This window comes from Erithacus rubecula, assembly GCF_903797595.1.
Source record: "Erithacus rubecula genome assembly, chromosome: 2".
In the NCBI taxonomy this organism is placed as follows: Eukaryota; Metazoa; Chordata; class Aves; order Passeriformes; family Muscicapidae; genus Erithacus; species Erithacus rubecula.
Window position 1 is genome coordinate 75034493 of NC_136685.1, and position 23247 is coordinate 75057739.

At 38.0% G+C, this 23247-nt stretch overlaps 1 protein-coding gene across 1 annotated transcript in view; it reads right to left on the reverse strand.

Annotated features, from left to right (window-relative positions):
* Positions 1-16418, reverse strand: part of TTC27 (tetratricopeptide repeat domain 27) — a 109586-nt gene extending 93168 nt beyond the window's left edge. Inside the window, exons 1-4 of the mRNA XM_079330060.1 lie at positions 16163-16418; positions 13332-13506; positions 7931-8060; positions 294-434 (exon numbers count right to left, since the gene is read on the reverse strand). Of these exons, the coding sequence (XP_079186186.1) occupies positions 294-434; positions 7931-8060; positions 13332-13506; positions 16163-16250 (534 nt within the window). The 5' untranslated portion in view covers positions 16251-16418. The remainder of the gene's footprint in view (positions 1-293; positions 435-7930; positions 8061-13331; positions 13507-16162) is intronic.
* Between the last annotated feature and the right edge of the window lie 6829 nt (positions 16419-23247).

Here is a 23247-nt window from a genome sequence, read left to right on the forward strand (position 1 = left end):
CAAATCACGTCTTGATAAAGTTGGTAGTATTAAATTTTCTAAGTTTTCCAGCTAATGAAGAAACCTTTCCTTTCTTTTGGAGAAGACAGTGAGTAAATAGCTTATCTTGAAGAAAAAGATAGTTGTGATTAATTGCAATCACTATGTCCCAACTGTTTCTTAGAGGGAAGAAGAACCTCAGAGCTACAGGAAAAGAAATGGAAGTCAGAATGATTCAATGGGGTATAAAGAAAAGAATGAGAGAACCAATTAAGAAATAGCTGGTAGTCAGTCATTACTCACATATTTCTTACCTGGATAGATGAGAGTTTGTGTCTTGAATTCACAAGGATTATCCTGGCTATGAGCAGCAAAATAGGATGAGAAGTCAAGGTATAGACTGATTCACCATCTAGAACCAGCATCTTCAGAATAGCTGCATGCACCATTTTTGGCTAAAAGAAGGGGGGGAGGGGAAAGACAAGTTCCAAGAAAAGTTTATTAAAAAATAATGTAATACAGAAGAGAAAAAATAGCTATTAATTATTTAAGGAAAAAGTCTGCTCAAAACATTTTAAAAATCAAAAAAAGAAAACAAAAATAAAACCTAAGACTCCATCTCTTGGAGTCTCAACCTCTTACCAAATCATGGTAAATTCTGCACTGTTTCTTGCTGTCCTGATACAGCACATCAACATGATCTGCAGGACACTGATTTCCTCCCACCTGAAATCCACGTGTCCTCCAGTCAACTAACCCCAAACACATTCCAGTAATACAATCATTCCCATGATCTAAGGAGAAAAGCTTCTGGTAAAATCCATGCCATTCTATTTGCAGTCACAGAAACAAAACAATTTTATAATTAAATTAATCCTACAGCACTGAAATACACTAGATATTCCTGTAGTATTGTGCTATCATTTTCTTTCCCCAGAGAGAGCTTCCTGTTGGAGTGGCATCAGAGCAGCAATATCAGAGCCATTATTCCCTTTGTCTGATAAATAAAAACCTTTGGATGCATTCCTGTACGACGTTCTCTACAGTAACACTTAGTTAATGGCCTTGAGCTAGCTCTCCAGGGACTCTCTCAGTGGTGATTGGCATCTGACAGTCACCTATTTCCCCCTTCCTTTTAATGCAATGAAAGCATTTGAGCAGTTTATCTTCAGGCTCAGGGAGATAGATGTCCATTTATCAGTCTATTCCTGATTCTCACATGACAGATTTCCTTAATAAACAAAAAAATAGGGTTTTAGTATTCAGTTGGTATAAAAGGGGAAAGAAAAGGGAATGGAAGAGAAAAAGCAAAACAGAAGGTCAAATGACAGCTTGCATTGAAGTCACTTGCCTGAGAAAGATTCCTAATCAGTCTATGCAACCAAGATAAGTTACTTGAATCATATTTCAGCTTTTTAAACTAAACAAATAATGCCATTCCTGAGTTATTTGAAACTCTTTTTCATACCTGTATCAAAAGGTAACATTGTTAAGCTACATGAATCTTCAACACCACTTTTTAATAACAGAGTGACCTTTAAGTTTATTCTGATTTATTACAGGTCTTTTAGTTTGCATTAGCATTGAAAACACTTCTACTCTGTAGACAATGATCTGGGACAAAGAGGAATTCCTATATGACATCACTGCAGTCTTTCAATCCCACTGTGGAAAATGATCACAACAGTCAGACACACCACTTGAGAATAAAGGAAAGAAGCTGCCAACTGAAAATATACCAGATCTGTTGCACCTCTGGCCATTCAGAAAGGAAGAACCTTATCAACATCTGTAATTTGAGAAGGGAAAGTCATCAATCAGTACCTCTAAAGATTAATTTTTCAAATACATACACAAACACACATAGTGGGACACTCAATACAATTTTCAGTTGAATGCAAACTTTTTTCTATCTGCATGTTTTTGTTTCTTTCTATAATCAAAGTAGAACACACTTAAAATACTACATGGGAAAGCAAAGGAGATTTGTTATAAAACCTTTTTCAAAAACAGCTTTGTGATGCTAGAGTTATCTATACTTGTTTAAGCACTGTAGCAACAAATTAATCTCAAATTCACATTTCAAGTCCTTTCACCACAAAACCCAGTCTGCTAACATAACATTAACAAAGAATGAGAGAGGAAGAAGAGAAGTTAATGACATATTACAACCTTGAAAATAAGCCAACAAGTCCTAGAGCCAAAGAACTGCTATCTTCTATTTTAACAAATCCATGTTCTTTATCATGAAACAAATCCCATCCAGAAAAGCAGGCATCCTTTACCTTTAGCTAACAAAGTCTAAACCAACATTCATTTTTCCAGTCTATGCTCTGTGACTGCATTAGCCATGCAGAATTACTGCCCTCAGGTTGTCTTTAAGGTGAGAGAACAGCTACAAGTAAGATGTAGATGTTTAAAGTGTTACAGTTGCAAGGACTGCAAAGTTATCAATTGAAGACCACCAAAATCACTAGAAGACTGGCTAAGAGCAAAAAAGAAAATTTGAGCTTGTGTTCTTGTGTTTAAACAACTAAATATATAATTTGTTGAACCTATTTTGTAGCACAAAAATTTTATGTATCTCAAAACAGACACAACCCAAGATTTGCTAATACAATGCTCCTGACCTAGTAAACCTGGGTTAGGAATCTTTTTATTCTCCACCTAACCTGACATCACAAAGTATAAGTATTTTATTCAGGAGTAATGTTTTTAAATCACAGAAACATATACTAGATAATTGCTTCATTAATATATGCAGAGAAATAACTGGAGTAGTCATCCAGCTTCTGCTGGACAAGCAAGTGGTTACGTTTGATCATCACAAATTAACACACAACATACACACAAATTAAACTCAATTCACTCTAGATCCATAACTTTAATGGCCACTTTTAAGTTACTACTACTAATGCCCTAAATCAACTGCAAGCTGGACAGTATTCCTGGGTATTTCATCTTTCACAGTATTTCAGAAGCATTTCTCAGCACAGCTGGTGCCACCCAAGTAATAACAAAAATCAGAAGAAAGCTCCTGCCATTCACATTCAGTAGCTCTAAAAATAGAGTGTATGAGAATTTTACTTTAGGGAATTAGTGCTCTTTCCTTGCTAATGATAGTGACTAGAAGCAAAGTGTGCACTCAGCATACTTTTATATTGAGAAACACTCTGGGACTTTGTAACATTTCATCAGCTCTTTCTGTCCTGGGGATCCTTCTCCTATATACAGAAAGGTAAGTGCAAACATAAACAAATAGACAAAGCCAGGCTAAAGGCTCAGGAAGAGTTGATTAAGTGGAAGTAAAGGTGGGATGCAGACAAACAAGTTATCAGATCAGGAAGCTGCTGCATGTGGCTAGTATGCCATATATGTTTTTGATAATTTTAAAAATACAAAGACTACTGCACAACCATTTGTCATTTAGCAAAGCTAAGGTGATCTGCCTTACAGATGAACAGAGGATATTACTGAGGTTACCAAACCAAAGGTTTGGTCCTTTGAAACACAATTCACTCTTTAGACTTTAAGGCAATGGAAATACTGCTTTTGTTTATAACTACTTTTCTCTTCAACTTTTTGCAAAGGAGGTAAGATTACACAGGAGGCTGTCCCCAGTTTTACAGGCCAAATCAATAACAGGCAACCTACGGAGAGCTGAGGTCCATACTGAAGAAAATTGTGGTGAGCTAGTGCAAGCAAGTCTTGCCTGAGAGCACTACATGTTGACGAAGTACTTTGGCTATGAAAGCTCTTGTTCATAAACCCTATGAGGATTATTTTGTTCTGCTCTTTAAGGGGATATTTTTCAAGTGACTGCATTAAGATTCCCCTTTCTGTTCTATATTCATAGCAAGGGAATGCAGAGCAAGACTGTAGGCTACTTTAGCAGACTATTTTTGCTTACAAGACTCTGCCTCCAGATTTAGCCTTTATCATCTATCCTTACATTCCCCACAAGAGGGAGAAATCTGCATAATTTTCAAAGCCTATACCTTGCTGGTCAAGCACAGACTTTTTTTCCTAGCTAGTTCATGCTCATAGAAGGCAAGCATCTGGGCCTGAAAAAAGGAATTCAAAACAGACTGAATTAAAAAGACCAAGGAGTCATGCTGGATTTGAGACAGTAGTGCTACATAGTACACTGGTGTTTTTCATAATAATTATGAACATGGTTATAGATGCCAACAGAAGCATGGCAATATTTCAGTCTCTTTCAGCAAAAGGATCAAATAATGCATAAGAGATAGAATAGTAAAATGCAAGGGAAAAAATTATTTAAATGTATTCCAAAACTTATTCTTTGGGATCAACCTGGAAGTTACTAAAAGAAGAGCAAGAACTGTTGATAGATGAATTTGGAGGATTCCTACCAGTTATTTACATGCATTATCAAGTAAAAGACTGAGATCTTCCAGATGGAGCTGCTCACTGCTATCAGATAGATTCTACTTGCTAATGTGAAATCAGACAAAAAATAAAGAAGCAAACAGCTTGTCCTCACAACATTCTTCTCCAGTTCATCCACTGAAAATACTGAGTTCAGTTTTATGAGGTAATACATAGAAACTTTGAAACTTAAGGCAGAATAAGTATGTACCAATTTCAACAGCTTTGTACCTTTTATTCCCTTACATGCAGAGACAGTGACAATTCTTTTAAGATACAAGGAGCTCATTACTATAAGCCACTTATTATAAGCACTGAGCTCATTTATAATATTTTAGTCTAACCCCAACAAGTTCAAAACAACTGCTAATCCATTTAAACCAGAATTCAGTACTTTTTAATCTTCCTTTACCACATTCACTCATTAAAAAATTCAATGTAGTATCAGACTATTAACTGGCATGGTGAAGTCTCACAGCTATTTTAGAAAATTGAAATACTTCTAATAAATAAAATGCTACTTTTGTGTGCACTCTGAAAATCACAAGCCAGTTCTGCAGGACATACAACCAAATCTTAATAGAGTACATGAATGCAACCATAGTTTAGAGAGAAGGCTAGACTGAGTTGGAAGAAAGGGAAATAATATACACATACTCCTGAATATTGTTCACTGAAGACATCCAAGAGGCCCCTACTAGCAACTCATCTTAAAGAGGCTATTTTATTCATTCTTCCCTAAAATTAACTACAGACTCATGCAGCCTTACTGCACTCATAAGGAAAGAAGTTATCTGGGAGCAGAAATGAAGCTATGTCACTGATCCAGAAGTGAAACTTTCCAAGGAGAGAAATGGCAGCAGTTACATACCCTGGAAACAAAGACTAATCCAATAACATGTTCTGAAAATATGAGCAACAGTTTTTAAAATATTCCTGAAATAAATGAGACATTGTAAAGCTGAAATTTAGTAACATTACTTAGAACAAGCTAAAAGAAACATGAAGACATAATTTTTTAACTTTGATGTAGGAAAATCATATTAGTTTGAAAACCTGGAAAATGGATAATCTGTTTAAAAAGGGGTTGTATCTGTCTTAACAACAGAACATGGAAGAAAGCTAAGAGTTCTATTTTTAACCCACAGTTTCTGAATATCTGTGTATGCATGAGAAGAAAGCTGAATTAAAGGAAACACAAAAATTTCACTATCGAGATGTTCATTTTTACAGAGTGTTCATATACTAAGAATCCTTGGAATGAAAAGTAAGGATAATTCAAAACCTTTTCAATTAAGACTTTTAATAAAAAAGAGAAGTGGATATTACATTTTAGCACATAATTGCATAGTGCTCTTGAAAATAAAAACATTAACATGTCAGAAGACAATACAGACAGCAGTAACAGAAATAAAGGTAAACTTCTGCCTGAATGCATAAATAGCTAAACCTTGAAGCAATATGGAAATCTGATGGAGCACTCATTAGAAATAAAGTATGTTCAAGTCTGTTTTTCTTTATAATCTCTTGCCAGTTTAGTTTCTGCACTACCACCCCAACATAAGCAAGTGTACTTCAAAGCATCACATTCACAGCCAGTGCAGAAACACAACAGAAAATAAACAGAAGACCATGTATTTCCTCACTCAACAGGAATAAGTATCTCTTTCTTCCAGACATTAAATGAAATTGCCTGGAAGAAAAAAGGATTGGGGCAACCTAATTGTGACCTTCCAGTACCTGAAGTGGACCTACAAGAAAGAGGAAGCAGAGACTATTTACAAGGGCATGTAGTGACAGGACAAGGTAGAGTGGCTTGAAACCCATAGGGAGTAAGTTTAGGCAAAAAAATTCTCTGCTGTGAGGGTGGTGAGGCACTGGTACAGGGTGCCCAGAGAATCTGTGGATGCCCATTCCCTGGAAGAGTTCAAGGCCAGGTTGGATGGAGCTCTGAGCTACCTGTTCTATTGGAACGTGGCCCCTGCCCTGCCCTGGCCAGGGGCTTGGAACTGAGTGATCTTTTAAAGTCCTGTCCAAGCCAAAACATTTTATGATTCTATGAAATAGAAATTATAAACACTGTATTTGCCAGGTCTCTGAACTCCATCACTGACAGCAATCCCATGACCATCATCTTGGCTGCAGACTGCATTAAGACTGCAACCTGTGCATACACATGGAATACAGAGTTCTCCAGTAAACAGAAATCAAAATTTGTAAGAATATTTTAATATTAAATATTATAAATAAACTATAAAGAGAATCAAACAAATTAGGTTCTGTTATTTTTACCACATATATATAGGTAAAACGAAGTACTCTTCCTCACAGAAGTAGCACACTTCAAAATTTCTGCTAACTCATTTCACATCCTAAAAGGTTTAGTATACCTGGTTTCCACTGTTACTGATTTAGTCATCAGAAGATGAGATTTGAATTTCAAGTATCAAAAATCATGTGAAAAATAAGCCTATCTATACATACTGTGCCAGCCCTAAAATATAAATCAAACTTATAAACATCTATTTAAAAAAACATGAGCAATACTGTATCTGAATTAGTTACTTAGAAATACAACCTTGCAAATGAACCTAAGGCAGGACTTTATGAATTATGGAAAACATGCCACAGTAAGGCAGCAGAGCCAACAGCTTTATGTGAAAATTTTCATATATTCCAACCTCCCCCCATTTCACAGTTTACAGCACTTACATTGCTCATGGTCCATACCCTATTCTTAGTGGAATTCTAAATTCAAACTCAGGCATAGATTTAGCATTAGCTGAGACTACTGATATGTTCTTCACTGACACACTGCAGTAAGTCAGTATTTTACCACAGCTTTAACCCCAAGAGAAAAATCAAGAAGCTGTGCTAAACCACACGTGAGGAGAGTCTGGACTGTGGTACTGCCATGAGGAACAACACACACGTCACTAAAAGAAGTTAGGGTGCTGATTAGCAATCTATATAAAATGATGACAAAATAAATAAAACTGACAGTCCTCAGTTTCATCTCCTACATTCCCTTCTGCTTCCAAAAACTCTATTTAAATTAGCATTTTTGTACTAATATTACCTCAACTCACTTGGCATTCAGGAGCCCAACAGGATACTGCATGATACTGAGCATCTCCCAAACACTGCTATTTCCAAGATATGCAACTTCTACTTTTCCCTAAAGAGGGGAAATTTCTAAGCCATTTATAAACATCTTTCTTCGATCCAGCTAAGAATGTATCCCAAAATAAATACAGGAAAAGTTTATTGATTGCAAATGCTCTTTGAGTAAATTCTCACCTATATTAAAGATATCTTCTCCATCCAAACCCAACATTTCCAGAAGGAAATATCTTAAGTAGACAAACAGTAACTACTTATAGGACACTGCAGATATAACTGAATATGCTGTAATAGCAGCCAGTAGGATAGATGATTACAGCAATTCATTCTAGCACCCCTCCTTGCAGATGTGCCTTCTCTGATATAACCTAAGTGTTATGGTTATTTCTGAAAAGCAGTGACAATAAAAGGACAGCTTATTAAAATCCAAACCTACCTCACAGAATTTCTGTAACAATGCAGGTGGCAAAAAATCCTGAAGCTTTAACTGAACAGGAGGCCCAGTCCAATTGCTTTGAACAAAGAGCTGCAAACTCCCCACACCAAGCAGAAACATCAGCCTCTGCCTGCAATATAGATAAGAACAGCAATTAGCAACATATTACATTTTCACTTAAGGCAACAAGAGCTGGTTAAATCTTGTGCTAGCTCAAAACCTGCAGCTTTAAAAAAAAAAATAAAAAAAAATCACTCTCCTGTGAGGAGGGTTCAATGAACCGAATATATAAGAATGCACACGGAAAACTAAAAGTGCTCCAAACTGTTTGTTTATGAAGGTAACTAATGCCAAACATTTTGAAGGCAGAGCTCATCTATTTCACAATTTAAGGCTGTACATAATTCCCAGAGATCCGAAGACTAGCAAAGGATAATCCAATATTTGCCTACTGCAAAGTTGTTATAGTTTCTAATGATAAACCTAACTCTCAGCATTTTCACAGAAAAAATACTGCATTAGGATACATTCCAAAAGAGTAAGTTTATTTTTTGTTTTGACATAACTGTTTATTTTCACTCTTTCTGATAAAAAATTTAAATTAAATCAAAAATTCAGAATACTACCTCTAAGTTGGTTCAGATACTTTGGCAGTAAATAATATCTAATTCATCATGGCTTTTATTTTGAATAATAAATTTATTGAAAGATTAAATTAAGAGACTTTGTTTCATTTCTGAAACTGGTATGGCAAAATTTTCTTTATCTACAAGACTAAGCTCATTTTACATTACTATGATTTCTTTAGCAAATACTCTATGTGGTCTGCAAAAGTCAGGGCACAATCTCTCAAAATTTAACAGTCAATTTAACAGGTGCACACTTTTAAGATTTATATACAAACTCCTGGTTTGTTTTATGATGCCTTAATGACTTGGAACCTTATTTACAAGGGCCTTAAGACATAGAGAATGGGCCTCCTAACTACAAAAAGCTAGCATTCTAATTGTGCAGGTTTGCTATAAACACTAGTATGTTAAGGAGCATAACTGAAACAGAAAAACCTAGTCCCTTATTTTTGTGAAAACAGAACCTTATAGACATAAGAGCCAATCGAAACAAAGACCTAAAGTGTTATACAACCCCTTAAAAACCAAAATAAAATAGAAAAGCCACACACAAACAAGCAGCTGGTGGGCAAGAATGCAACAAAAGATGCAGAACAATAGGAAAGCAGGGGTGGGGAACATTTAACTGAAGATTTAAAAAAACAATAAACAAAAAAAATCCATCTTTCAGAGGAGTTAAGAGAACAAGTACTGGCATAAGGAGTTCTTGTCGAACAAGAAAAGGTAACACTTACTGGCTGATCACCATTAAATTTCTAAATAACTCCAGAATACAAAGCACTAACAAATATTGTATACTAAATTATTACCACTACATACTAAATATCTACATTGGTATCCTGATTTTTTCCCATGATAAATTATGCTTCAAAGCTTCTGAAAGGTAAGATACAGAACAATCATCCATCCCTGCACTGTGATTTGAAACTCTATTCTTTTTTTTCCATTATTTTATAATTTACACTGTCTCCTCCACTAGTGACATTTTACTTATTTATTTTAACATTACTGATATCTATCTGGAAAGCAAAGTTGCTTGAAGAGACAGTTTTATCCATGCAAAATGCCTCCTGAACAGCTGATAACCAATTCCATTACTTTGGCAGGATTCTGTCTTTCCACTGTTTAATTTGTCATCACCAAATTATTTTTTTCCCCATTTTCAGATTCATGACCAACTCCCAATCTCCTTATCACTCACTCTGTATCAGAAAACCAATTTCAAGTTGTAATCCCTGCAAGTGCTGAACCCCCCTTGCTTATCCCCAATTTTTCCCCAAGAAAATGCATTCTGTCTCCCTGCTGACTGCCCTTCACACTTACAATGCAGACTTGCAGATGCTCACCTCCCAAAGGTTGCCTGAAAAGCAACACAGACTGCTGTGAATGTCCCCCTTGCTATGGTGATCTACATAATTTATTTTGCATGTATCCTTACATAAATTTCTGTATCCACTCATCTTATTTTTCCTTTCTCCATGTGAATGGGGCTTTTGCTGCTTTTTGTTTTAACACTGTTTACACCAAGTCCAATTGTTTTTCATGATACAGAATCACATGCTAATATATATTGCTGTATCAAATGCTCCCCAAAAATAAAGAACAATAGTGCATTTGTATTTTAAAAAAAGGAGTGCATATAATCCTAGATTTTACAAACAAAATAAAAGAAAAAATATTCAACAGCCAGGTTCTGCTTAAGAAGTTACAGTTTCCACTATTTTTAGTGAGGCCAGAAATTACAGAAGAGAAGCCAAAACTATTCAGTGTCTAACTTTGCTACTTTTTCAATTCATGAACATCAAAACAAGCTGCAGAAACAGCAAGAATTTCCTCATTTTCAGTTTTTATTACATACAGCATACTAGCTAACCAACCATCAGATGTTCCATGAGAAATACCAGAAATACCATTCAGTGTTCAGTTTGGGAAATCATACCAAGCTTTACTGTATGGATTTTTTTGCCAAGTCTGGCATTAATTTATGTGTTGAATAAGATAGAAGTAGTAAATACATGTTCAACAAAAAAACAGAGTTAGAGTTCATTTCCTTGTTTGTTTAGATTTTGGAACCTTCACACTATTTCCTTCCAGTTTTCCAAATCAAACTGTACATTAGGCAAGGAATGGGCCTCCTTCCTATGGTGCTCAGAAAGAAAACCAAAAAAGGCATTCCCCCTCTGCATGGTTAACACATAGCTTATTGCTTCATCCTCCAAATTTTGCTAATTAAAATACAGGAGTGAAGCTACATTTTCTGTAGAAAATGTAGTGAGTAGCAATAGCTACTGAAGTGAGTAGCAATAGCAGGAAAAAAGTAAAACAAAAAATGTCCTATTCATTACAAGGATTGCTGAATTTTTAGAACATAAAGGCTAATAGTGCCATAGCGAAAATATATCTGGGGTAGGGAAAAGAAGGTAATCAGTTAAAAGTATAAAAAAGTTGCACCAATTTTTTAAATGCTGTTAAATCATTTTTGTTACAGAACCATGGATTTGAAAGTGGAAAAAGTTACAGAGAACTTGTCCAAAGAAATTACTGTCTAGATCCAAATTTTAAGTTATTTTGCCCTCAAGCTGCTCTGTTTTAGCTTCAGAAAAAAAACTCCTTAAGAGTTCTTTTAACACTGTTACAAAACCATACTTTGAACTGTTTATATTGTGCAAAAAGAATAGGATTCACATTATCCAATGTTCTGTTTCCGATTGAATTCGACTCCTACAGTGTTTTTAAATCTCCAGAGTTAGAATTTTCAGTTCAAGGAAAAAAAATTATTTTAACTTATCCCATCCACAAAAAGTCACAAGAAAACAAGTGTCATACTGAATTTTCCGGTCTTAAGAGGTTTTGCTGCATTTCCTTTGAATCACTTGGTGGAAAAAGAAAATTATCTTTTAGTTATTAATAAAAATAGAAACACACCCCCCTCCCAGCTTCACAATTAGCAATGCAAAGTCTGGATGCAAAGGTTACATAGGTTCCCTCCATAGGGCCTTCACAGGACACAGGGTCAGCAAGTAGGAAAAATAACTGTGACACATTTCAACCTAAAGCCATCAGAGATCAAGACAGTACAGGTCAAAGTGCTGTGCAGTGCCTACTTACATTAGGAAATTATGTGTTTTTCAGAAAAGCAACTTCAGTAGAAGTTTTGTATAAGAGAAAGCCACAGCTTACTTCCTTCAGCCCTCAAAACTTCTTAAATTATTACTAATGGAGCTTGAAAAATTCACTTAAATGCTACAAACAAAATTGTTTCTGGCAGACATTGATAGGCTTTGAAGATTCTTTGCTTTCATTTTGAATAAAACTTCAGGCTATAATTTTGGGTAGAAAACCTTCTGTCTGCTTCTGAAACACTAAATATTGCAGTTCTGCCTCCATATCTTCTGTCAAGGGGGCTTCTAATGGAGCCCAGAGCTGCAGAGCAAACAAGAAAAACCTCAAAGACCATAGAGCTGGAGTGTGAGCAGCCAAGGAACAAATTCCTTTGTCGTCTGCAGTAGGAGTGAACAATAACAGGATACATATAAAGTTCCACTGATATAGATTATGGTTACCTTAAAGAAGCTGAATGGCCTAAAAGGCAGCAACACATATTTGAAGCAGTAACTAATATCAGGATTTAATCTGTTTCAAATCCGGACTAATTTTTCTTTCCTTGTTGCATTATTCAAATTACTGCAAGGTGACAGAATCTAGAAATATTGAAAAAGTTCTCCAGCTAATAAACCAAACAAGAAATGCCTAGCAAAAAACATGCATGGGAAAAACCTCTGAACACACCAACTCAGAAAGCAGGAGTGCATTGTGTTATGCACAAAACCAGAAGATGAGTTTTTGACATGTTACAATCACAAACAAAGCTCAGCTCAGTTTTTCGAACATGCCAACTATTTTTTTCTCTGATATTTTAGCAAAAACTCTTAGGTTTATGTGTGTCCTACCAAAACATATTTGGACTTTGCCAACACTAACTGGTAACAAATACCTTCTTCTTACTGTTATTTTAACCTTAATTTTCTCTTACCTTTTGCTCTTCTTTTGGTGAAACTTTTTTACCTTTTAAAATATCAGTGTATATATACACAATACATGTATAGTTTTCTGCTTCTACTATCCCTAGCATGCCAGATTTCAGTCTGTTTATTGTTTACACAGCAAACTGTAAACAGTAAATACAGACTCCTTAATAGCAACAATTAGCACATACAATTAAGAGAGACTCTATCAGAGAAAGTCATGGGAAGATAATAATTAATTGATGAACAGCATCTGTGAGTAACACCTTACTCATTTTTACTTTAAGAGTAGAACAACCTCATTATAAGTCAGAAATACATGCATTGCTCAGACAGTAACATGGCTTGGACAATTAACATTACAAGTAACATTACACAGTACTTCAAGCAGCCACATAAATGTAATACAACATTTCAGAAAGAAAATTCTTAATTGCTTGATGATATCTGGCAAAATGAATTTACATATGTGACTTCTTTATACCACAATCTTCTGAGGTCATCACTGTAAATAAAGATAATGTTTTCAACAAACCCCCACATCACAACATCATTGCTTCTTTCAGTGGACAGTAAGGAAGAGATGCCCAAAGGAGTAAGGGAAATAACACAAGAAATTTGTTTTCTGCTTTCCTGTGAGTACAAGGGTTTTGAAGGCCCTATACAAATTATACATTTTTAAGTGCCTTTTGTAAAAATCAAACATAGCATCTATCTAATTTCTATATAATAAATAATGATTTCCACCTTTCCAAGCTATCAGTCTCTGCAGAATCCAAGTATGCCAGAATCTGTGTCTCCAAGTAAGTGTCAATATTCTCCTCTGTCACAGATGATGCACTGAAAACATTCTGAATGGCTGAATTTGAAAATATTGCTTCATATTTCCCATCAAACATCAATTGCAATAATGATCCACTTTCTGGAAGAGAAAAAAAAAACAACACAGGAATCAGTGTCAACTTTCAAACAGTTGTGTCCTTCAAGACCTATAATACCTATTCAAATGAAAATATCTACCACTCCCCTTCTAAAGAACTTATCTACATTTACAATGCAGGCAAAGTGTAGTGGCACTGAAACTCAAGAGCAGCACTTGCAAGTGCCACTTCAATCAAAATAATTTGAAGTTACAGTGAAACACAAATGACCAGATGAACGTAAAACAAAAACTTGCACTGAAATTTCAGGAAAAATAAATGGATGGCCTTTTAAAATATTTCAATTATAACAGCAGGATATTCTTCCTTCAAACATTTTAAATTAACAGTAAACTCCTATAGATAGGACAATCTTTTCACACACTAGGGAACCTTTTTAGGGGAAATACAAAAATGATTCAGTATTTGCAGAGTTCAGTGAATTAAGTCTTGTGCAAAACTGCAGAAAGTCCTCAGTCCTTAATTTACATGCTTAGAATACCGACAAACAATAGGCAATGAGATTTTAACTTTACAAATTGTTTCCTATGTAACTGTACTATCTCAGTGAAAAGCCTGCATATGGAGCAGATTCTTAGGAGTAATACTAAGGTGCACTTGGACCCATAACTCTTTCTTAAGACCAATTTCAAGACAAAGTGAAGTCAAGAAGCTTCAGACCCATTTCTAAGAAGCTTCAGACTCATCAAGTTCTTGACCCAGGCTACAACTTTATTCACAGAGTCTATCTTCAGATATGCTATAGTGCAATCAATACAGCAGCTGTTGGAACAACCTGGCCATGTTAAAACCTGCTATTCTTGAGCAAAACCATTATCTGCCTGCCCTGCAGCTGTGGCTACAACTCATGCAGATGCACTAACTGTTTTCTGACTAAATGATGGTGTTAGTGATGGTTCAGCTGAGGAAATACAGAGGTCTGCAGAGGATAAGTGCCTTACTATCAATCTGTGATTCCAGCTGGGGATTGCAGCTCCCTGCACTCAGTGTTGCTGTGGCTGCACTAACATCAGCAGCCGAGGTAATCAATTTAACACTGGCACAGCTATGGATCCACACAAGCAGCAGCTGTGCAAAGAAGTGATCTGAATACCAACCCCAAGCCCATCCAGCTAAACAAGTACTTTAAATTTTAGAAACACAAGAACGCAGAGGGCAGAACCACCTTCAGTAACAGCAATGGATGACTGCAGGAATGGGTGACAGACTCATTCATTCTAATGTCTCTGCACCACACTGTTGACCAAACTTTACTTCTGTTCTCCACAATGATCTACAAAATTATATAAGAGATAATGTGTGCCATGTATTATCAAAAAAACTTTAAGCTGTATATGGAAGGACATATACAAAAGAATAGCAGTGGTTCTGCAACACTGCTAACATCATACTCTCACAGATAATGGAATTAACAAGAGACTTTTTCTCCAATCTATGCTTTGGAGAGACCTTCTCTCACCTAATGACTTCTTTATATTGGATTACAGTTGCCCATACAGGAAATGCTGTAGTTTGTAGAATAATACGGGCTGTGAGAACACATGATGATAAATGAGGTATATTGAGGACTTTCTCTTTCCGGTAACATGACTCTAAGCACATAAAAGCTTCTTTTGATTTTGTGTGTAGCTTTTTATAGGACACTATACAAATTCAAGGTCATAGCTTTTAAATTTATTTTCAGGATCATCAATAGGAAGGGCCCATGTAAATGATGACTAAGAATCATCACAAACCCTACAATTTTCCATCTGTACTGCAAGATGCATTTCTTCAAGTTTTCCCCACATCTTACAGCAACCCACTACTTAAAGCACATCAATACAAACCAAAGCTAAAGAAACAACCTGATTAAAAAACAATGAGAAAAACTCTACACCACAAACACAACTCTCGGTGAAAATATAAATCAGTCACGTCAGCTACCATTCCTGGACAGCACAACCACTAAGGTCAAACGAGATGTCACATAGTGAGTTAAGACCTGATTAGCTCTGTACAGTTTTTTACAAAAAACTCAGTAAGTGCTTAGGTAAGGATAACTAAGATTTTCAATATGCTATAACATGGCACATGACTTGAGCACAACTGTATTTTAGTCTGCCTGAAATATGGAAGGTTTTTTTTACAAGAAAAAGGTTACACTCCACGAGCTGCTGGCGTTTCCCTGAAGGAAAGCCGAGTCTAACCAAGTCCCCTCAATCAACTACGACCGAATAACTAATACATATAGAACAGGCAGCTCGTGCCAGACTCTTCCTTCCCACGTTTTGCTTCAAGAGCGCGTCCCACTGTCCAGTTGCAGCCGGCAGGCAGCCCTTCCCTCGGGAGGCAGCCGGAGGGAGCCCCGTGCTCACCTCCCGAGAGCCGGCATGGGGCGGCCGCCGGCACCGCTGCGGCCGCGGCCCCCTGCCCTGCGGCCCCGCCGCTCCGCTCCTCCAGCCTGACAAGGCACGGCCTCCCCCACCCTCCAGCGCGGGCAGGAGCCCCCGGGAGCTCGGCGAGGATGTGACAGGGCGCCGGAGGTGAAAACGCCCGCGGGGGGAGGGAGCCGCCAGCCACGGCCTCGGCCCGGCGGCTGCGGACACGCACAAGGAGCGGGCACCTTCCCCGCGCCGGGCCGGGACCTCCCCTCACCTGCGGCCGCGACTTCGCCCTGCTTCCACTCCAGGGACTCCGCGGCGCTGAGGAAGCCCCTCAGCAGGGCGCGCTCCAGGGCCAGCATGGTCCCGCCGCCCGAGCCGAGCCCGCCCCGCTCCCCGACACCGCCTCGCCCGCGGCTGCGACCCCCGCGCCCACAGAGACGCGCACGTTGCCCAAGCGAGCCCTCAGCCCATGTGCGGGCAGCGGCCGCAGGGAGCCGCCATGACAGCGGCGCGGGGCACGCCGGGAGGCGCGCTGGCCCCGCCCCGCCGCGAGCCGCTGGTGGCGGCGGCGTGAGGGGAGCGGGGCCGCCGCCATGACCGGGGGGGCCCTTCACCACCCCCGGGACCCGCTGTGACCCCCAGGCAACAGCTTGGGAGGGAGAGGGGGTAGGCGCAAGCTGCGTGTCTGTATGGAGTCTGCCTGGGCCGTTCCCTGTGGAGAATCACCAAAGGGGGCGTGTTAGAAGGGAACACGGTGGATCAGCTGGTCCAACCTCCAGCGTCCAACCTCGCTGCTCAAGCAGGGTCATCCCAGAGCTCATGGCACAGGATTGCATCCAGACGGTTCTGGAATATATCCAGTGACGGGGACTCCATAGCCTCTCCGGGCAATCTGTTCCAGTGCTCAGTCATCCACACAATAAAGTTGTTCCTCATGTTCAGGTGAAGCTTCCTGTGCATCAGTTTCTGCCATTGCCTCCTGTCCTGTTGCTTGGCACCACCGAGCAGAGCCTGGCTCCATCCTCCTGGCACCTCCCTCCCGATATCTATACATCGTCTGTGGAGAATCCTCTGGGATGCCGAGCTGAGGTGCCCAACCCTCAGGGCAGACAGGTCAGGATCACGCTTTGGTCTATCCCAGTGTTAATTTCAGCACCTGCCCAAACACAAGGTCGATAATATTAAAATTAAAATTCCTATTTTGAAGTTAGGTGCTTTATATTTTCAGAGAAAACCAATAGAGTAACCTTTTATGTGAATAAATAATTGCTAAATATAATTCCTTAGTAAAAATAAGAAATATTTTGCTGTCTTCCTCACCTTTGCCAGTTCCCCCATTGTGTGGGGGGATGTAAAAGATGGTTTGATGTGTTGGTCAGTTGCCACAGACTTACTGAAATCTGCTGCTTAAGTTTGCTTCCCCAAACCATTTGAAGAATATACATTTCTTTCTCGAAGAACAATCAATATGCTTTATTAGCATCTAAGGATCGCTTCTGCCAGATGGCTCAAGGGGAAGAAAGTCTTTGCAGGGCCGTGTAGTGCAGATTCAAGGTTTTAGCATCGTGCTGCTTATTATTTCTAAGCAGGAAGTAGATAATTAAAATTTCTGATACAAGACTTTTCAGAGAATAACCTTCATCTGTAACTTTTTTCTGAGCGTGTAAGAAAATACACATATGAAATGTGTGACTGGTATATGAACTAGCACATTTAATATCACCTTACAAGATACCTGTGCTGCTGTATTGATGCACTATTTATCTTCTGCTGCAAGGTTTTTTCCTAAAGCCTTTTGAAACAGATTATCTCCTTGTGGACTACCAAAAAAGCCTGCTAACTGAAGGGAAAAAAAAGATTTTGTAAGCGTCAAGCAATTAATATTAGCATAAATTTATTATGATGACATTTTTTAGCAGTGAGCTGCTGTTTGTAACAACTGCTGCTACATGATTTTTAAACTGATGCTGAATTCTGTGTGCCAGGTCTCTGGTACTGCTGGGGAAAGAAGCAATTGTGTTGTCTGCCATTTTTGAGCAGTAGCTGGTTTGCTACTTGAGGAATGGGGGAAAAGGAGGAATTGATGGGGAAGAAAATGGCTCATTGCTATACCAGGATGAAAATTTGCAGGATTGTGGACCAAACTTCTGTAATTCTAAGGAGTACATTTGATGCACCTGGTGAGAGCAGGGGAGATGCAAGGCTTGCATTGGAGAATTCTATCGTTTTTCTTGCTTTGGCTCTGTAAGTTCAGTCAAGTTACATCCCACTAAGTAGTAGGTCTCTGTGATTCATCATATTTAAGCTACATCATCTTAGTTACAGTATCAGAAACTTCAAGCTCCTTGGAAGCCTGGGGGACCCCAGTAGACATCAGCTAGATGTTCAAACTATATTCTTGGGTTTTGCTGAGCTAATGCACAGCAAAACTGTCAGGAGGGTGGGTCCCTCAGAAAGCTCCCAGCATATCCACTGCTTTTCCAATTACATTTGCAATTTAAAAATAAACTTGCAGTCTCAAGGTGACCAGAGCAAAAGAATGGCACTTATTACACAGCTGTTACAGCCTCCTAGCAGGATATCTCAGGCACAGGCATGGATGTGATGCTTGGCATGGATTGTGGTTGCTTCACTGCACTCACCAAGCAGCTCTGCATCCCTTGAGTCTCTCTGAACACTTGGCCAACTTATGCTCTTGCTTCTCTAAAACCCAAAGAACAAAATCACTTGGCAGTCAGTGACATGGAGGTAGAAAAGCTATATTTCAAATGTGCTAAAATAGTAGAGGCTAGGGAATTATTCTCTTCCTCACAACTTTATAAAACAGTAAGAGTTAGTATAGGCCACTGCACCAAAAGAAGAGTGATTCAAACCACTCTTTGGAAATGTAAAATTAAGAACTTAACCAGTTACAAATAACCCTGGAGAGCTCTTCTCTGCTATTGTGGCAGCTCTTCCAGAAGCTGGCATTAACCTTCATTAATCATTTGGAAAATACTATATAATAATATTACTGTATCTCCTTTGGTATGGTATCCAGGACCAGTAAACAAGTAGAAAAAGAGGAAGTAGGTCTCCAGTAAATACATACTCTGTCTGTAAAATACATCTGTAATATTTGAGGTGCAGTCTTCCCACTCGTAATACATTAGTTTTTCTAAAATTTAGCCTTTAGTAGAAAATCTATTGTCATTCCTGATGTCCATGAATATGTATTTGCTGACCATTTTGCAAAAGTTGCTCTGTTCCTTCTTTTTTCTCTTTCTTTGTCACATCAGAACATATCTCATCTGAACTTTTAAAAACTAATTATTATCTGGTTAGCAGAAATTTGCTCTGTCTCAACTACATAACATCTATGAGTTTTCAGATGAAGAAACCAAAGCTTATGTGGAAATAATTCCATTTACTGTTCAACAAAAGAATTCAGAAGTTACTCTTTCATTAAATAAGCATGTCATATCTGCCCAAGCAGATATTTGCAAAGTATTTAAAGCCTTCTTATATGAGCTCATACAGAAATATTTTTGATACCTAATTTTTTAAAATAGCAACATTTACTCCCTTTGCTAGCTTCAAAAGGAGAGAAAGATATCAAAGGAGAATTAAAAAATATTAAATGGCTCTCATTAATTGGATTCTCTTTGTTAGTCTGGAGAAAGAAATCCAAACAAAACTGATTCCAGTCACACTACATCAGACAGAAAATCTAGCTGAAACAGATTATTTTATTAAAACTACATGATAATTTTAATCCCCTCAGTGCACCCAGAAACCCAATTATACTTTTGAACACAAAAAGTGCATGGTTACCTGGAAGCAGATATATGCTTCTGAGGTTGCCTCACACTGAACAAAAGAGTGAATAGTTCTGGCTCTTGGATGCATTTGTGTCACAGCCAGGTCATGGTGGCTGTGGTGCTCCTGCTGGGACATCCCTGTGGGGCTGTGTTGGCACAAGACTGGTGGGTTCATCAGGCAGCAACATATGGAGGGATGATGAGCTCCTGATCTGGAGATCCCAGCTGAATCCTTAATATATTGTCTGTCACCAGGAAGGAGTAAAGCTCTTGGATAGTCAGCTCCAGTTGTGCCTAAAAATCACTCACGGTGATTTGGGGGATCTCTGTGACTTTTGACTTCAGTAGGATTTGGTGCATGACTTAAAGAACAAGGCCCATTGATCATTCCTGGTTTATATGTAAGATTTGGTGAGTTCTGTGGATGAAATATGGCATATTGTGTTAATATAGAATATTCCAAGTGAATCAGCAGAAAATGCCATATACGAGTTTGTGAATATTTTTACAACAATATAGCAAGCAGTTCTCTTCATCTTTCTGTCTTAGAATCTTAAAAATACAAGCTCAGTTGTTACATTATTAGACACTAATGTGCTTGATGCAAATTGGATTCCAAAATTATTTAGATCTACAGAAGAGTCACCAAACTTAGACTATGTTACAATGTACCTTCCAGTACAATTCTTCTAACTAATTAGCATGAAGGATTTAATGGTGGTATTAGCTTAAATGCTCTGTGTCGATTTGTAATGACAGGAGCACAATAGGGAACATTCTGCTTGATAAGAAGAGTATTATCCTAAAAACTTCCCGTTGCTCACATCTTTGACAAATAGCACAAATACCACAATTGATGCTTTCTGTTTGGAAAATGTCCCTTAGCTTGGATTTCTATGCAAACTAGGTGTGATTTCTCTATTTTTATATACAAGCACAAAAATGCTTGTTCCTGTATTTCCTAATCTTCTCTGAAATGTGTATTTTGGATGAGGAGGTATTTAGGGATTGGGTGTGTGGTCCCCTGTATGTCAGAGGAATACTTTTTGCCATCTCAGTTTGAATTTAAGTAAAAATTCAGCATAGCTTTGCAGTGTCATAGGATTAAAATAATAGAGGAACAGAACTTAGGAGAACCAAATGTTAAGGCAGGAGGCCTCAAATTCTGGAAGTGTCTGGAAAAGAAGAAAATCCAATTGTTCTAGTGAATTTAATCTGGATAATCACTTGTGCAATATTTATAAGTTGATGTTTTATGATAAATTCGAATGTTATTTTGGACAATACAGGACATTGCTGTGGATGCCATTGGTTCTTCAAAGCTTAAGGTAGGCAAAACTGACTGCAAATGTTAGAAGCTGCAAAGAAAAAGGTTCTAGTAAAGTAAATAACTAGATCATAGTAGAGGGAAGTAGATGGAGAGAGTATTCACACTTAAATCACCAGTAGATCTCAATGCCCTTCTGCAACCAAAAATCTGCACTGAAATGATTTCTCATATTCTCCATAATGAGTTTCTCCTTAAATCTTTGAAACTACTAGCTTCTTTGAGGATTATCTGTCCTGGCAAGAACAACAATAAGATAAATGTTCTCTTTCAAATCCTGCCTCAACACGCTTGTCAATATTTACTATATATTTATAACTTGACACGGTGAAGGATTGATGAGATCATTATAGTGGATTAGGATGACTCATTTCCCTGTCCTTCATGACTGCTTCTACTGAGCTCTTTCCTTCTCCTGACTGCCCAAAGGAGAAACTCTGACGTATTCTGAGCAGGCTACCAGAGAGTTGGAAGAAATAAATCTGCTCTTTTACAGTCCTTGAAGGTATCCAAAAGATTCTGTGTAAAACCAGCACTCAAGTGATTTTTCATTCATCTTGCAGCTGTTAATCATTAGACTCCACAAACATTAGGAAATCCGTTTGTATAATTCACAATCTCATTCCAGAGGCAAAACTCTTGGTATTAATAAAATCAGGCTTTGACTTTCACTGGTAACTTCTGTATAATCTTTCAGATCCTATGGTACAGTGAGTGGTATCATATTCTAGTCCTCTTCCAGATTTCTTGTGGCTAGTAGGATGAAAATAAGTTCCTGTAGGTTTTCCAGCTGTTCTCTTCAGCAGAATTGTGCGTTACTTTTGTGGCTGTAGGAAATTCTTTCTGCTTTCTGATGTTGTAGGTTTAGGAACATTGTGGTAGGGGTATGACTAGAAATGATTATGATGAGAAAACACTTTTTAAATCTACTGTGTGTCTGCACTCTGCTGATCTGTTTATCCATCCATTCTGTTCCAAGACTGACTGTAGCAAATATTAGTGAAAATAGATTAGGAAATAGTAAGGGATTAGCCCATGTCTACAGGTTAATTTTGTTATGCCGTGAAATAAGCTGCAGGGCGTTGTGAGCATACTGTGAACAGGAGGGTAAGAAAAACATTTATACTGTTCTCAACCTGTTCACCTGAGAGAAAAACAGTTGCCTTAAACTTACATTGTATCTTGTTTAGCTTTATGAGTGAAAAAATTATTAGCAATGAAACAATTCTGAGTTTTGCTCCTTGTCTACTCCTAGTTCTAGGATATTTGTCTGAATTGCCTAAGGCTCTTTTTCACTATATCATACCTCTAAGTTCCCTGATAAAGAATGATCTGAAATAAATATAGATATTTTACTAAGGGGCAAAAGTTCTTTAAATCCAGATTTGCAGTAACAAATTTAGAAAAGAAAATTTAAAAATCTTAGGAGAAAGTTGTTAGAGATGTAAAAGTCTATCAAGAGCTGGAGAATACTTTTTATCTTTGTATGGATTCACACACAGCAAAAATATGTTGGTGGTCTGACATCCCAGAGTGGCTTTGAATTGTCTGAATCACAGAACTGCATCATAATGACTCATTATTGTTGCGTACTGACATCCCTGCTGGGAAAGAGCTGCTGTCTCTCCCTTGTAGCAATTTCAATTGGCACATTTTTGTTTCCTCCCCCCAGTGAAGTTTCTGTCCTGACATCTACAGTGGAGCTTCCCCTCTTCAAGAAGACAGGCACTGTTTTGCAGGTGCACTAAGTAATTTATTGCTCTATTAGAAGCAAGTATTCACTCCTCCAAATGGAAAAGGAATATAACATCCTACCTACTGTTTCTAGGGACTTTGCAGTAACTGAATTCCTTCCAATGCCAACACACAAGAGGATAACACAAGCAGAATGCTGAGTTGTATGTACCCTTCCTTTATAGATGTAACATCGAAATCCTTCAGAATAAAGATGCTAATCCTTGTGAAACAAATCTTGTATGCAGCCACCAAAAGAAAAGTCTTTCTAAAATAAGATGATCAGCCAGTGCTATTCTTTACAATAAAATTCTTTGTATTCAATTCCACTCAGCTCAGAACTATCCAGCCTGGGATGAAATGGTGCATATTCCATGAGTTAGCCACTATACATCAGTCCTAGATTAAGTGAACCAGGAGTGGCACACTGACTGTATGTTCTTCTAATCTCTCTGAATGTAAATGAAGCATGGTGTTTTCAGGGCACTATCTCCA